The following is a 15694-nucleotide window of genomic DNA, read 5'->3' as shown; positions in this document are numbered from 1 at the left end:
ATTTTGATAAAGCCTATGACAGAGTTATCTGGAATTTCATAATGAAATTTTTTATGAAGAAGGGGTTTGGTGAAAGATCGCATCAGTGGATGAGAGGTTGCATGTCTAATGTGTTACAATGAATGGCAAATATGAATCCTATTTTAGTGCCTCGTGGGATATTAGACAAGGTGACCCACTATACCCTTTTCGTTTGTCCAAGTGGCTAATGTTTTGAGCAAGATCATGGACAGGGCAGTGGACAAAGGATTTGTGAAAGGTCTGGCTGTGAGGAAAGGCATGGTGGTTTCACACCTTCAGTTTGCTCATGATACCATTTTCTTTATAGATGACCATAGTCCTTCTTTTAGGAGTATTTTGGGTCTTCTCCATAGTTTTAGGAGGGTTTGTGGGCTCAAGACTAACATGGGGAAGAGTGGTTTAGCTGCTATTAATGTGCTTGAGCAAGCTATGGAGTGGTCCTCTACTATAGGGTGTGGTTTATTGGATTAGCCTTTGTCATATTTAGAGGTTCCTTTGGTGGGAAACTTCAAATCTATAAATTTTCAGAATCCGGTAGTAGAAAGGGTGGCCAAGCATCTTGATGGTTGGAAGGAAGCTCTTTTCTCTCTTGGGGGTAGAATCACTCTTATACAGGTTTGTATGTCTAATATCCCACTATATTACTTGTCTATTTTAAAAATTCCTATGGGTACTAATAGTAAGATAAAGTGAATTATTGAGAGATTTCTTAGGGTTCAGGGTTCGAGGTCAAGGATCAATAGGAACCACTTGGTGATCTAGGATGTTGTGTGTCGGTCAAAATTAGGGGGGGTGGGTTGGCTCTTGGAGATTTGGTATCTAAAAACACTTCTCTCCTAGCTAAATAACTTCAGTGGTTTCCCTAAAGGATTCTTCCCTTTGGCATAAAGTCATTAAATGCAAGTTTGGACTGAATGAGAAAGGGTGGGATACCAATCTAGGATTTGAATGTTCTTTGGAGAGTTTGAGGAGATCTCTCTCTCATATTTATCCCCCCTCTTCACTCTACGTACTAAATTTTTCATATTCGCACCCATCTGCACAATCATCTGATGAGTACTACCTTGGGACCCTTAGATCCCTTTACCTTGAGGCCTGAGGCATCATATATCCTACCCAAAATGCCATCGCCATTGTAAATATTTGTTGCACCATCCTCTTGCTCCAGAACACAATCATTGACCAAAACTCCAAGATTGTTTGAAAACAAGACTTTCCTTCATCGCCTCTTTCTCTTTAACCCTTTCAGTATTGTTGCTTCTTTCTTATATGAATATGGCAAACCCTCTTGGCCATTAAGAACCTGCTTTGAATTTTAACATTGCAAGGTATGGTTTGTACCCCGAATCTGCTTGGAAGACAACATACATGTTATGTCCCTTGTCTGCCTACACCAATTAACGAGAGAACTCTGGGTTTGAAATGCAAGAAACTTCTTATCTTCCTCAACCTGAACTCCACCTTCTAGCAACTGCTGCTCTAGCTGAGAGGATACTTTCATAACAGCTCCCAACAAGTTCTCTTTTTTTTATCCATCACTCCTAGACAAACATCCTTGGCCTTTAAAAACTCCATTGGGAGGACCCTCTTAGGTGCTAATTGAGACCGGAACAGTTCCTTGAACATATACACCAGCCTCTTGGCCCTGGAACACATTATTTAGACAATAGGGCTATTTAAAAGAATGGTCTATTTGAGAACAACCCAACTCAAAAGAAACCTCCTCAATTCCAAAGGATGGCCCAATTCATTTTTACCAAGACTGAGCTTGTTCAATAAGTCGGCTCAACTGTTGCCGACTTCGGAAGCTCAGCCTTGTTCATCTAAAGCACACCACCACACCTACACCATCTATCTTCCTTATCAACCAACATAACTTGACCTCTAGAGAGGGCTTGACGATCACGACCCTTGTCTCCATCAATATTACATTCGAGCATGACCTGCCTTCATGATGTGAAACGAGGCTGACCCTTCTGGCTTCTGCAACTATTTTACCCAATTATTTTCGCATATCCTTAGCTAGGTCACAAAAAACACTTGCGAAGCTTCGCCATCCCTCACCTTTTGCTCCGCCAAAAATGAACACAAAAAACCTCCTACAATTCTAGCCCAACCCTAACTCTAGGAACTTTCCCACCTTCGTCCACCAAATCAACAGCCAATAGTTTGTAATACCCTTGAAAAAACTCTAAAAACATGAATTCTCCTCACCCTTGTCCAAAGGCAAATCAAAGGACTTTCAATCAATCTAAATCACTCCGCTTGCCATACCCTAAACCATACTTCATCACAACAAAAGCACGAGGGAGGTAAAAGAGATAATATCGCGAGGGGGAGAGAGAGAGAGAGAGAGAGAGACGAATAAGGCCACCTAGTCCTGTCTGCTCTGTCATATTACAAGGGTCAAGAAACATTTCTCTCTCCTAAGGTTGTTGGACTCTTTCCATTATTATCATCATGAATATTTTTTTCATTTTATAGAAAAAGAAATTCATTAGATAGGGAAAGAATGTACAGTCAGGAGAAAATACATCTCCTTGATGAAATCTAAGAACCCCCAAAGAAAACAAAGTGTGTTGTGCAAAAGCGCGAGCAGTGCAATGCAACAATCACGGTGAATAATATGGAAACATACACAGATAATGAAAGCAAGAAAAACAACACAAGGATTTAACGTGGTTCGGCAAAATGCCTACATCCACGGGAGCAAGCGGCAGCTGAAATTCACTACTATAAAAAAAAGGGTTAGATCATTGTATGGATGCTAACCCTAGACATACAAAGGGATTAGAAAATTCCCCAAATAACCCTGCACTATTCAGCGGAGGATTTGCCCCCGCAGCCCCAACCTATCAACTATACCAGTTCAAATTTCAAAATTGATGTTGAACATAATCATCGATGGTTTCATCAAACTGTCGACATTTTTCCTTCACTAGAAGAAACCGTCAATGTACCAACATCAAATCGTCGACGGTTTTGATGTCAAGCAACCGGCCAAGTCTAAAGTTACGAGCCCCATCCAATCTTCATCAATCCTTCATCCAAGCAAGAAACCCTAACCACCTCTGGACACAGCCCCCCAATCGAAACCCTTGCCCATACCAAACTTGATTGATCGAACAAAGCAAGTCAAAGGACTTCCTCTTGCATCTTCCCCCTACAATGAGCACACACCACCCCAATGTACCCTTAGAAGTTGCACGAGCAGCAGCATCAACTATACTTCCTGCAACAACCTGATTCCATGAACAATTCTCAAAAATCTTATTACTCCCTACACCGTTAATGTTAAGATGAAGAAAGCTTACAAGAGCACTAAAAATTCTTGCCCAAATTGAAGCCACCCATTGCCTTTTGACCCTATAAGAAGAAATAGAGAGTGCCTCTTGCCCCTCCAACCATGCCCTAATTCCAAGAACTTACCTTACCTCATCGCATGAATCACCATCCAATAATAAGCAAAACCGACGCAAGATCTTCAAAAACCCATGCTTGAACTTCCATCAAGAGATGAAAATCCCAGTGAGAACCATGTTGCAGCAGCCAATGAAAGTCCTACACATTGATTGCCTTGTCGATTCTTCTTAAGAATGAACAAAGCTACCACCTTCCCCATTTTATCCAATCTCAGTCTCTCAGAACGAAGGATTTCCCTTCAATATAGACCGACTCTACCAATGTGATGACAGAGCATGATATCAAAATGAAAGATGAGGTTTTTATGCATGAGAGAAAACCATTGAAAAAGTCTTGAGTTTGGATTTTCATTTTTAAGAGACTTAATAACAATCTGTTTAAAATTAGAAGGCCTTACAAGGCTTTTTCTCTTGATATTTGTGAAATGTGGTATGCTAGTGATGAGACCCATGTTCAACTGTTTCTCCATAGTGCTCATCCTTGGAGTTTTATGAAACAAGCCTTTTAGTTTATTACTTTATTTGGTAAGTTCTGGGTAGGTCCTAACCCTTTGGAGGCTTTTGTGCCCACTGCTTTCAAAAGTTTGGGAGGAAAAAGAGCAAGCAGAGTATGATGGTGTGCATTTTTTGCCATCTTATGGATGAGTTGGCTCAAGAGAAATGCGTACATGACTGCTATATGTCCATTAATTTGATGTGGTCCAAGTCATTATGGTTATTCTGTTTTTCAATTAAGAAAAAAGCATACATGAGAAAATAAAACCTCATGAAGGTGGCCCAAGTGCTCCTCTTTAACCATAAATCATGATGTCATGAAAATACACAACAAGGAACTTACCTATGAATGGATGAAGCTCTGCAATAAGAGGAGCACTAGACAACCCTAAAAGCATGACGATGCACTCATAGAGACTATCTTGGGACTTGAAGGCAACCTTCCAATCTTCCACTCATCCCCAAGTCAGATCCTAATCTGCTGCAAATACCCGCTATGCAGATCATGCTTTGATAGTGTAGAAATCCCTACAATGTGAACGACGGCCACGGTTGGTGAATGACGGCCACCTACCATGATGGGTGAACCACCACCACCTACCATGAGATCTTGCCACAAGCCAAGCGCTATAAATTAAGACCCCCCACCGAAGCTAAGCTACACATCTCAACTGCAAGTTGTGTCCTCTTCTATTTTTCCATATTTTATTCCGCGTGTACATGTTAAATAGGGACCCGAGTATGTAAAGAATACACAATTGAATATACAATTGATTCATTCTCATTCTCTACATGGTATCAGAGCTGGTTTTTTCCTAAACCAAGCTAACTATGGGGGACAACTCCATCAATAGTCGAGAGTCGACAACCTTAGAGACTCAAACGAGTCGAACCAACGCCATCATCAGTTCAAATGGACTAGATGGCTCTTCTGTCCAACTATCGGCAGAAAAACTCAACGGGAAAAATTTCTGAGAATGGGCCCAATCCGTGAAACTCGCAGTCGATGGTAGAAGAAAGCTCAGGTATCTTACCGGCGACTCAAAAACCTGATTCAACGAATGCTACGACACTCCAGCAATGGAGATCGGAGAATTCCTTGATTACCTCATGGCTTATCAACTTCATGAAGCCAACTATCACGAAAACATATATGTTCCTGCCCACAGCAAAAGAGGTGTGGGATGCAGTCTGAGAAACCAACTCTAATGAGGTGAATGCTTCCCAAGTCTTTGAACTTAAGGCACGCCTATGGCAGATGAAACAAGGTGAGAGGGAGGTGACAGACTATTACATGGAGATGCTGGACCTATGGCAAGAATTGGATTTAAGTAGCGAAGAAGAATGGCATTGTGCTGAAGACAGTGCGCTATTCAAGAAGAGATTGGAAAAGGAGAGAGTTTTTGAGTTCCTTGCAGGCCTTAATCGAAATTTAGATGATGTACGAGGAAGGATTATCAGCCGCAAACCTCTACCATCCACTCGAGAAGTGTTTGCTAAAGTGAGGCATGAAGAGGCAAGACGCAAAGTCATGTTGAAGGAAGCTACAGCCACGGTACCAGAGGGCTCAACATTTGTATCTTGTGGGACCTATAGTGGGCCAAATACCAAGCAACCAAAGGGCCGCCTCTGGTGTGAACATTGCCAAAAGCCTGGCCATTCCAAGGATAATTGTTGGGAGATTCATGGCAAGCCGACTGATTGGAAACCACGGCAGAGCACCAAAACCAGAGGCTATCAAGCTTGTTTTGAAACTCAACCCGAGAGGCAACAAGTGGCGAGCAACCATTCTAACAGTGGCAGCAACAGCACCTCCAGCCATAACCAACTACAGAATATCATGGAGATGCTATCTGCTCTCCAAGCCTCGGGTCAGTCACCAAAAAATACTCCATCTAGTATTTTTGGCACACAGAGGTAATTTCTCACAAGCCCTACACACCTTTTGTAACCATACACCCTGGATTATAGATTATGGATCCTCTGACCATATGACAAACTTATTACCTTTTCTTATCAAATACCCCATGTGCTAGTAACCTAAGAGTCAAAATTGCTGAAGGATCTCTTGCTCCTGTTGCCGACAAAGAGAGTATTTGAATTTCTGACTCGATTACTTTAGAGTCTATTTTTCATGTTCCAAAATTATCTTATAATCTTTTGTCTGTCAGCCAACTCACTAAACACTCCAATTGCTCTGCTAAATTTATTTCATCCCATTGTTTTTTTCAGGACCTGTCATCGGGGACGACAATTGACAGTGCTAAGGAGTATGAGGGAATCTACTACTTCGAGGAAGCCAAAAAGAGTGATCAGTGTCAAAGTAATTCTGTCTCTATTCCTAAGAATAGTGACCTAATGCTATGGCATTCTTAGTTGGGTCACCCCAATTTTCAGTACATGTGTCATTTATTTCCTTCACTCTGTTCGAATAAAATGTCTCTTGCTGTTCAATGTGAAGTGTGTGAACTCGCAAAACACCAAAGAACTTCATTCCCAAAATCCAAATACAAACCCACAAAATCTTTCACAATCATTAATAGTGATGTATGGGGACCTTCCCAGATTTCTCATCGCACTCACACAAAATGGTTTGTAACACTCATTGATGATCACACTCGTACTTGTTGGGTCTACTTGTTAAAAGATAAATCTGAAGTACGTTCGGTGTTTATTAACTTATATACCATGGTCCAAACACAATTTCACACCAAGATTCAAATCTTGCGTACCAACAAAGGCACAGAATATTTAAACCACACCTTGGGTCTCTTCCTTCAAGAAAAAGGCGTAATTCATCAAAGCTTATGCGTTGACATCCCTCAACAAAATGGGGTTGCCGAACGCAAAAATAGACACATTCTTGATGTAGCACGAGCCTTAATGCTCACTACCCACATGCCTACAATGTTTTGGGGTGATGATGTTCTAACAACCACTTACCTTATCAATAGAATGCCTAGTCGTGTTCTGTCCTATGCTACACCCCTTGACACTCTTCTCGAATTTTTACCTACCTCTTGGCTGGACTCCAATCTCCCAGAGCATGGTTTGATAGATTTACAAAGGTGATAAAAGGAGAGGGATACTGCCAAGGATAGTCCGACCATACTATGTTTTTCAAACAAAAAAATGGGAAGAAGACTATTCTGATTGTGTATGTAGACGACAATATCCTCACCGAAGATGACATTTTGGAAAGGGGAACATTGAAGAAAGTTCTAGCCACAAAATTCGAAGTGAAGGATTTGGGGCAAATGTGATACTTTCTAGGGATGAAGGTAGCTAGATCAAAGAAGAGAATTAGTGTTTCAAAACGAAAATACACCCTTGAACTCCTAACCAAACTGGCATTCTAGGTTGCAAACCAAGCGATACACCTATTGAAGCTAGAAAAAGAACAAAAGATGTTGGGAAGCCAATAAATAGGGAAAAAAATATCAAAGATTAGTCGGCAAACTAATCTACCTGTCACATACCAAACCAGACATAGCTTTCGCAATGAGTGTAGCAAGTCAGCATATGCAATCTCCAAAAGAAGCACACCAGGAAGCAGCCTTTAGGATCGTAAGATATCGAAAGGAATCTCCAGGGAAAGTCTTATTGTTCAAGCAAAGTGAACAAAAGGAAGTGTCAATATTCACTAATGCTGATTGGGCTGGCTCTACAAAGGATAGAAGATCCACGAATGGATACTACACCTTTGTATGAGAAAATCTGGTCACTTAGAGAAGCAAGAAACAAAATGTTGTAGCAAGGAGCAGTGCAGAGGTAGAATTCAGAGCCGTTGCTCAGGGAATATGTGAAGGATTATGGCTGCGGAGGATATTGGAAGAACTACATGCTAAGTTAGAGTTACCTATCAAACTGTACTGTGATAATAAGACAGCTATCAGTATCTCTCTCAACCCTGTCCAGCATGACAGAACCAAACATGTGGAAGTTGAGAGACACTTCATTAAAGAAAAGGTGGAAGAAGGAACTATTTGCATGACATATGTCCCTACAAAAGAGCAGACTGCAGACACATTCACCAAGGGACTACCTCGGCAACTCTTTGAGGATTTCATTGGCAAGTTGGATATGATCAACATCTATGATCCAACTTGAGGGGGAGTGTAGAAATCCCTACAGTGTGAACGACGGCCACGGTTGGTGAATGACGGCCAGCAGTGTGAACGACGACCGCGGTTGGGGAATGACGACCACTACCATGGTAGGTGAGCCACCGCCACCGCCACCGCCACCTACCATGGTGGGTGAGCCACCACCACCTACCATGAGATCTTGCCACAAGTCAAAGGCTATAAATTGAGACCCCCCACTGAAGCTAAACTACACATCTCAATTGCAAGTTGTGTCCTCTTCTGTTTTTCCATATTTTATTCTCTGTGTACATGTTAAATAGAGACCCAAGTATGTAAAGAATACACAATTGAATATACAATTGATTCATTCTTATTCTCTACAGATGGGTCCTAGAACCTGCCAACTAATCTAAATGGAAGCATGTACTTGACATTCTCCAGGGTAAAAAAACTAAGTTTCGCATAATATGTCCCCTGAACTCCACCTGTCCGTCCATTCATTTCAGCAAGCTACCTATGTTTCAACCTAAAATGCAAGAGATTTAATAACTGGGACCCAGATACAAAGTTAATACGCACTGGATGTCTCTCATAAGCGACAACCCATCAAGAATCTCCTCAGGAGTGATACCTAAAACTCACTTAACAGTTTGGTGATATCAGGAGGTTGAGTGTCTTCAAATTCATACATAATAGTCACAAAGGATATACATAGGCATGAAGCATGACACAAAGGTGTGTGCATCACAAAGGTGAGGCGCACATTTACTAAAATTTAAAATTGTGAGGAAAATGCTCAATGTAATGGATTCTTGTGTAAACAGTAAGCACTAATATTTGAATCTAAAAATTACTATATATTCAATACCAGAACATAAATGCATAGAAATTATAGATATCAAGCAGCAAGGGGGGGGGGGGACAGGGAATGAGGTAGAAAAGGGGGGAGGGGGAATAGCATACAGTGTTTGTGGCAGAAAGTTCAGGGGAAAAACAGAAAAAAAAATCAAAATGAATTCACAGCAGCTCAGACTGAAAGCAGCAGAGCAAGCTAGAAAAAGAAGAAAAGAAGAAGACTGAGAGCAGCTAAGCAGAAATTTCAGGAAAAAGTAGCAGAGATTATATTTTAAAAAAACAGCCAAAATATTTGAAAAAAGGGTATCATTGGATCCCAGCAACTCAGATCAACAACAGCAGAGCAGGCCAAAAGAAGAATAAAAGAGAAAAGATCAATGGCAGCAGAGCTGCAGAGCAGAACTTTCAAGAAAAAGTAGCAGAACTTCCAAAACCCAGATAGTAAATAAATAAATAAACAAACAAGAGGGTCACAGAAGCTCTGGCTGGGATCAGCTGAGCAGCAGAATCTCTGATTTTGGTCAATCAAGAAGAATAACAAGAAAAAAAAAAATGAGAGAAAACCTTTGTCAATTGACAACGAAAACAAGATGAAGAGATAAGACTAACTCGTTTTTTGGGTTCAAGAGATATTGATGGTTCAGATGCACTATAAAATAAGATATTATCCGTTTTTTTACACCTATATTAAAGTCATAGACATAAATTGGATGGCTGAAATTAAATGAGGAGAAAAAAAGATATATGATAAAAACATATGATTGCCTCACTGCACCTGTCACCTTTCTGCATGACTGCACCTCTTTGAGCTTTTTGAATGGCACCTCACCTTGACCCCTTTGCAGCGCAAGCCCCATCGCACTATCTGCCTCGCGCTTGGCACATGCTTTGACTACTATGATCCAAAGGCAAACTTAACTCTCCATTTAATGCCAAAGCTAACATAAACCTTGGCAATTCCCCCTCTCTCTCACCCCTTGACCCCTTTGAGATGCAGGCCCCATTGCACTATGTGCCTCGTGCTTTAGGGTGCCTTTGACTACTACGATCCAAAGGCAAACTTAACTCCCTTTTGATGCCAACGTTAATATAGACCTTAACAGTTCACCCTTTTTTCACCTCACCTAGACCCCTTTAAGATGCAAGCCCCATTGCACTATGTGCCTCGCGCATAGGCGTGCCTTTGACTACTAGACCCAAAGGCAAACTTAACTCCCCATTTGATGCGAAAGCTAACGTAGACCTTGACAGTTCACCCTCTTTTTCAAATATCCTGCAACTGCAAGTTTTTTGTGCTAGAAACTGTCACCAAGGAGGTAACCTCAAGTCAACAATTTTCTCTATGGACTTAGCTATTCATAAAGTTATTTTTCTATTACCATGTCTAAAAATTCAAGTATTCTCTTTCTTAAGGTTATGAGCATCACCAAGCGACCAAGTAAGGTGCATAAATGAGGGGAAATTTTGGAAAAGAGGACTAGGACTAAGTATTAAACCCAATTTAAGATTAGGGTTATGCCATAATGGTGATCCATAGGGCCATCCACACTCAGTCCCCTTCTATCCTATATAACATTCGAGTGTACACATGTGGAGCTTTCTTGATTGCGTTTGTCCCATGCGTATATGATTAGAGCCCGGATTATTTGTCAAATTGAAGGGGACCAGAAACCTACATTGAATCTAAATGTTGGAATTCACTAGTTGTCTCTTTCTCATTTTTGTAACATCAGATAATGGATTCATGCATGCTTTTATTATTTTTATTACATTTTATTTTCACTGCAAGATTTTGCATGTGTGGATTTCTTGGAGTGGGATTATCTTTTCCCATAACAATCATTGATCCTTAAAACTTAAAAGTAAAATGTTAATGGAAGAACCCAATTGGACATAAACATAAACGTGTGACCATTTTCAAGAAACCATCACATTATCCTAGGATAGTGAGCAACTAACAAAGTAAAATACAAAAAATCATTTATTTCTAGAAATACAAAAAAAAAAATCATTTATTTCTAGCAAGACCCAAGACTGCCAGTAAGCTAGTAGTGGTGCATTTGACTTGGGATCATTAAGATTAGGGATAACCCAAAGCTAAATGAAACTGAACCAATCATAAGAAGAACTCAACTGAACCGACTTGATTAGAGAAAAATAGAGGCAGAGATTAGGTTGGTTCAGGTTATCACTAACTTTATATATGTTCTAATATTAGTACAGGTTGGTTCAGGTTTTCACTAACTTTATATATGTTCTAATATTAGTACATTATTCAACTCCCCAGGGGCGCAGAAAAAAAAGTAAAACAGAAGCATATCTGAGATATGAGTAAAGCTTTGGAAATTTTATTAGCCAATGATTGCAGTCATTAAACCAACAGAGACACAACCAAATCAATTAAAAAATTCATTAAGGTTTTTAATTTGCTTCAAAATGAATCAACATGATTCCCCGATTTCACATAACAAACAAGCTTTCCCTCATAGCAAACAGTAGAAACCAATCACGCTGCACCTTCAAAAACAACTCACATACATCCTAAATTACGCAAAGAGAGGCCTAGAGAGCCAAAAATTTAACAAATTTGACCAAATCGAAAATAATTTTTAAAAATTTTCAAATATTTTTGAAATGTCAAAACACAAAAAAAATAAAAAATAAAAATAAAAAAACACTGACTTGCCCTGAGATGCAGAAAGAGCGACGCAACCTCTTTGATCCGAGAGAGAGAGAGAGAGAGAGAGAGAGAGAGAGAGAGAGAGGTAAAGAGAGAGCCTCAAAGTCTTTGATCGGAGATATAGAAGAACAGAGGGCTCGATTAACAGAGAGAAAGAGAAACTAAAGCCATGGAATCATGAGGAAAGGGAGTCTAAAATCCTCAAATCTTAAAATGACATTGCAAAAGAGCATTCGCACGGAGCAGAGTTCTACAGCAACAATAACAACATAGGAAAAGAGAACAATCTAGAATCCCAGAGTTCAACTTCTGTAGTAACTTTTTGCAACTTTCTCTCAAATCTTAACATCACCCAAAGCGGTACACAATTTTGCACCTGATAAAACTCAAAACAGAAGGAGAGGGACAAAGAATCAAACCTGTTATGCCCTTGCCGTTGAGGAGGAGCAGTTCCGGCGACGAGAAGCTCACAGCGGAGACGCCAATAAGAAGTTCTTAGTAGTTTCAAGAGAAGGATAAGAATAAAAATAATCGGGGGAACTACAGCGTTTAGAGAACAGCGCCAAAATACACCGGTATCCGAGTCTTGCTAAAAAGACGCATGTGAAGTTTGACGTCGACCTTTGGTACACTGCACTTAATATATACGCTTTTGCGCAGTGTGACCGAGCGCACATGACCATCCCAACAATTATCCACTATCTATGTTTAAAAAGTCTTCAATTTGAAATTATATTAAATTTAAATAAAATATAATAAAAATTTTTATTACAAATTATTGAAATTCATTCTAATTCAAGTTCAAGATTTGAAATTTATACTTCTAAATGCAGTGCTAGAATTTTTATAAAAATATTAAATATTAAGTAAAAAAAATACAACTATATGATTATTGGTAAATTGTTTACAAAAATATGTTAAAACAAAATTAACTTTTGCTTTGTCGGTAAGGTTACCAATTATCCAAAAGACAAAACTAATTTTTCATTAGTCAGTTAATGAAGTATAAACCGATTATCAAACAATCAAATTATGTATAATGCATGGCTTTTATGTGGCCCATTTACATAAACTTTACTGCATTTGAAAAGGTGGCTTAAGTTCAACTAACCAACTTTCCAAAAGTCAATTACTCTTTTTCATGGTCTTATATACCTTCATGCATAACTTTATATGACTACATTGATCCAAAATTTTGTTTCATTCTGTATGGATAATTATGAACTTTTGCATGCAAATTTTACATTACCTTTCATTGACTTTTCAAAAGTCTGGTCTGTTAAAAATTTCACCCCTCCCCCATCATGCAATTTATATAATGAACTAAGTTTCAAAAGAATTTCTTAAATTATATAATGAACTAAGTTTCAAAAGAGTTTCTTAAAATACTTTTATTTACATTCAAAATATTTCACAATTACATATAATAGTATATAATGAATAAAAGAGGAAAGAAATCAGCCTTGGCCCAGTCGTCATCTCTTGTGTGTAAAGGATCATGTCAACGAACCAATTTTCCAAAGTCAGTTTATGTCTTACATAACATTTTACATGCACCTTCATGCCACCTCCATGCAAGGCTTACATATGCAAAAGTTGGTTTTCCCTTCACTCCAGCTATGTATTGGTTTCAATTTGCATGAATAAACGTGAACCTTTGTATGCAAACTTTACATAACCCTTGTTTCAGTGTGATAATTGTCTAATAGACAATCAAACATCTTATCTATACATGGCACAGTAGGTGCAGATATAGAAGCAGAGGTGTTGTTGTAGTAAGTATAAGTGTACTTTGTTTTAATTTCAATGAATACATTTTGCAGATAATGAATTTGGGAAGGGCTCGAACAATAACATCAAGAGGTGCAAGTACATGTAGCCCATTCCCATTGCGATCGCAAGGCAAGACTTGGTGTGTGCACAAAAGTCAAATTCTTCAAAACATGCCTATAATATCTTGCTTATTATGTGATGCAAAAACAGACGAGAGGTGCAAGAGGTGCAGCTTCTATGTGATGTGGACGGTGAACTGTTGCGCAGACGCCCGTTCAAGGGTGTAATCAAAAAGTGTTTGCTGTTTATATAAGTTGCGGATGAAAAAGGAATTGTACGTGTTTTTGTCAAAGAAAACAATGACGGCGATAGTTTAGGGTCCTTTGACTAACATGATCCTGCAGGTAAGTGGGAGAACTTGCATTTGCCAATTGTATAAATGAATTTAACAGAATCTTACAGAATGGTGTGTTTTATATATATATATATATATGAGATATTTAAGTATTTTGTAGCGTTTATATTCTAAGATTTTTTTTCAATAAAATATATTTTTTAAAATTAAATTTATCTTAAACAAAAAATGTCTTTTGTAAAATAGCTTTTTTTTTATTTGATTATACTGCAAGTATCAATTGTACTTTAAACAAATTCTAAATCAATATAGTAATAAAAAAAATATAATTCATTTGCATGCCAATATCAATTAATGTTTGACCAGTGTTACTGCTAGAACTTCATCAACATTTACTATATTTTCTTGGAATTTTTCATATTTATACTACCTTACAATTTATGAACTTACATGCAAAAGGTTCTAACCCTCAAATTTATGAATCTTAATAGGTACATCTATTCAATCAATTACAATTTCTCTGATGCAAGTGAAAGTCAACCATGGAAGTGTAAGAGTGATTTGCTAAACAAAAAATGTGCCAAATAAAGGTATGAGAAAGCTTAAATCTGCAATTTAAAGAAATTTGGATAGGAGAGAGAGAGAGAGAGAGAGAGGACTGGGAAGGGAAAAAAATGTAAAAGGACCTAGGGGATTGATTAAGGGATCAAAAATCATGTCTCCAAATTAGGTTAAAAGTCCATTACTATTTTTTTTAAATTGACATAACAAATAATTAAATGGGCCAATAACATTTCAAGAGATGAAAGACCAACCAGTTAAAATTTAGTTATAAAATAATTTAAAAACTCAAAAATCTAAGAAATTAGATTTGACATTAAAGGTAGAACCATCTCTTATATATATATATATATTATGCAAGGGGCAATTTGTCTTTTGCCAACATTACACAAATGAAGGTGCCAAATACTGTCTGTCTGCAGTTCAGATTGCAGTGTCTCAGCCACTAAGGCACGACGTAGGAACAAATCAATGAGTTTAGTTCAATGATTTTTGCTGCCCACACCGACTCTCAGAGGGATCAATCAGGCCTTCTAACACAACAAGATGGTCCAAGAGCGCCAGCTTCTCATCTTCAAGCATTTTAACCTCATCTTCCATCTCTCTCAATTCTCTTCCTAGACCAAAGCTCTCCTCTTCCAGCAGCAAATACTTCCGCCTCAAGGCCCGGTACTCATTGCCACATGTAGAAGTGTCGGGCAAAGAATCTGATGATTTTTCAGATTGCTGGAGAAGTGCAGAAACATCCTTCATCAAACTTCTTTTGGAGGCCTTCTGCCCTACTTCAAATGGTAGGTGCTGCAGTACGTCTTGAACTTCTTTGACATTGCTCCCTCGTGACTGATCTTGGCTTGAGGATTTCTTCTTCCACGTCTTCATATTCAGAACTTCCTTAGGTAGCAGCATTCTTGGATCTTGCATCTTTGACAAAAGACAAACTACACATGAGAGTTCAAAAGCACAAAGATGACTTGTAAATGATCCTTCATAACCACAGGGCCTAGTGCAAAAGCAACACAAAAATTTAGGGACCGTTTGGTATCCCTGTCAAAAATTAGAGAAACGAAAACCAAAAACCAAAAACAGAAACTAGAAACTAAAAACCAACAACCTGTTTGGTTAACAATTATAAAACTAATACAAATTAAAAACTTAATTAAAAAAATGTTACTTTTCATCTTTAAATCAAAATATTATAAAAATATGATTAAAAAATAAAATTACAAATAAAACACATTAAGAAATTACTTAATTGTTCTACTTTCAGAATTTACTTTACAATAAGAATTTTATTGGACATGACAATTAAAAAATAGTAAAAGTATTTTGTAATTGGCTTCATCATTTAAAATTTGTATATTTTTTAATTATATTTAAATTCATATGATCATTTAATTTTGATTTTAATTTAAAAGTATATAAAATGAATAATTTAATCCAAAAA

General features: G+C 38.2%; 2 protein-coding genes across 6 annotated transcripts in view; both read right to left on the bottom strand.

The window, feature by feature from the left end:
* LOC131149456 (CBS domain-containing protein CBSX3, mitochondrial) overlaps window positions 1-12234 on the bottom strand; it is a 37422-nt gene extending 25188 nt beyond the window's left edge. Inside the window, exon 1 of the mRNA XM_058099907.1 lies at window positions 11981-12234. The gene's annotated coding sequence lies outside the window, so the exon portion shown is untranslated. The remainder of the gene's footprint in view (window positions 1-11980) is intronic.
* A 2325-nt stretch (window positions 12235-14559) lies between these two features.
* Window positions 14560-15694, bottom strand: part of LOC131149455 (uncharacterized) — a 41303-nt gene continuing 40168 nt past the window's right edge. For 2 of the 5 annotated variants that reach the window (XM_058099904.1, XM_058099903.1), the window contains exon 2: window positions 14560-15250. In XM_058099904.1, the coding sequence (XP_057955887.1) occupies window positions 14728-15171 (444 nt within the window). In that variant the 5' untranslated portion in view covers window positions 15172-15250 and the 3' untranslated portion in view covers window positions 14560-14727. The remainder of the gene's footprint in view (window positions 15251-15694) is intronic. The other 3 variants (XM_058099902.1, XM_058099905.1, XM_058099906.1) reach the window with 2 other exon arrangements.

Source organism: Malania oleifera, chromosome 2 (genome assembly GCF_029873635.1).
Source record: "Malania oleifera isolate guangnan ecotype guangnan chromosome 2, ASM2987363v1, whole genome shotgun sequence".
NCBI classification, from domain to species: Eukaryota; Viridiplantae; Streptophyta; class Magnoliopsida; order Santalales; family Ximeniaceae; genus Malania; species Malania oleifera.
This window is presented reverse-complemented; position numbering and strand designations above follow the sequence as displayed.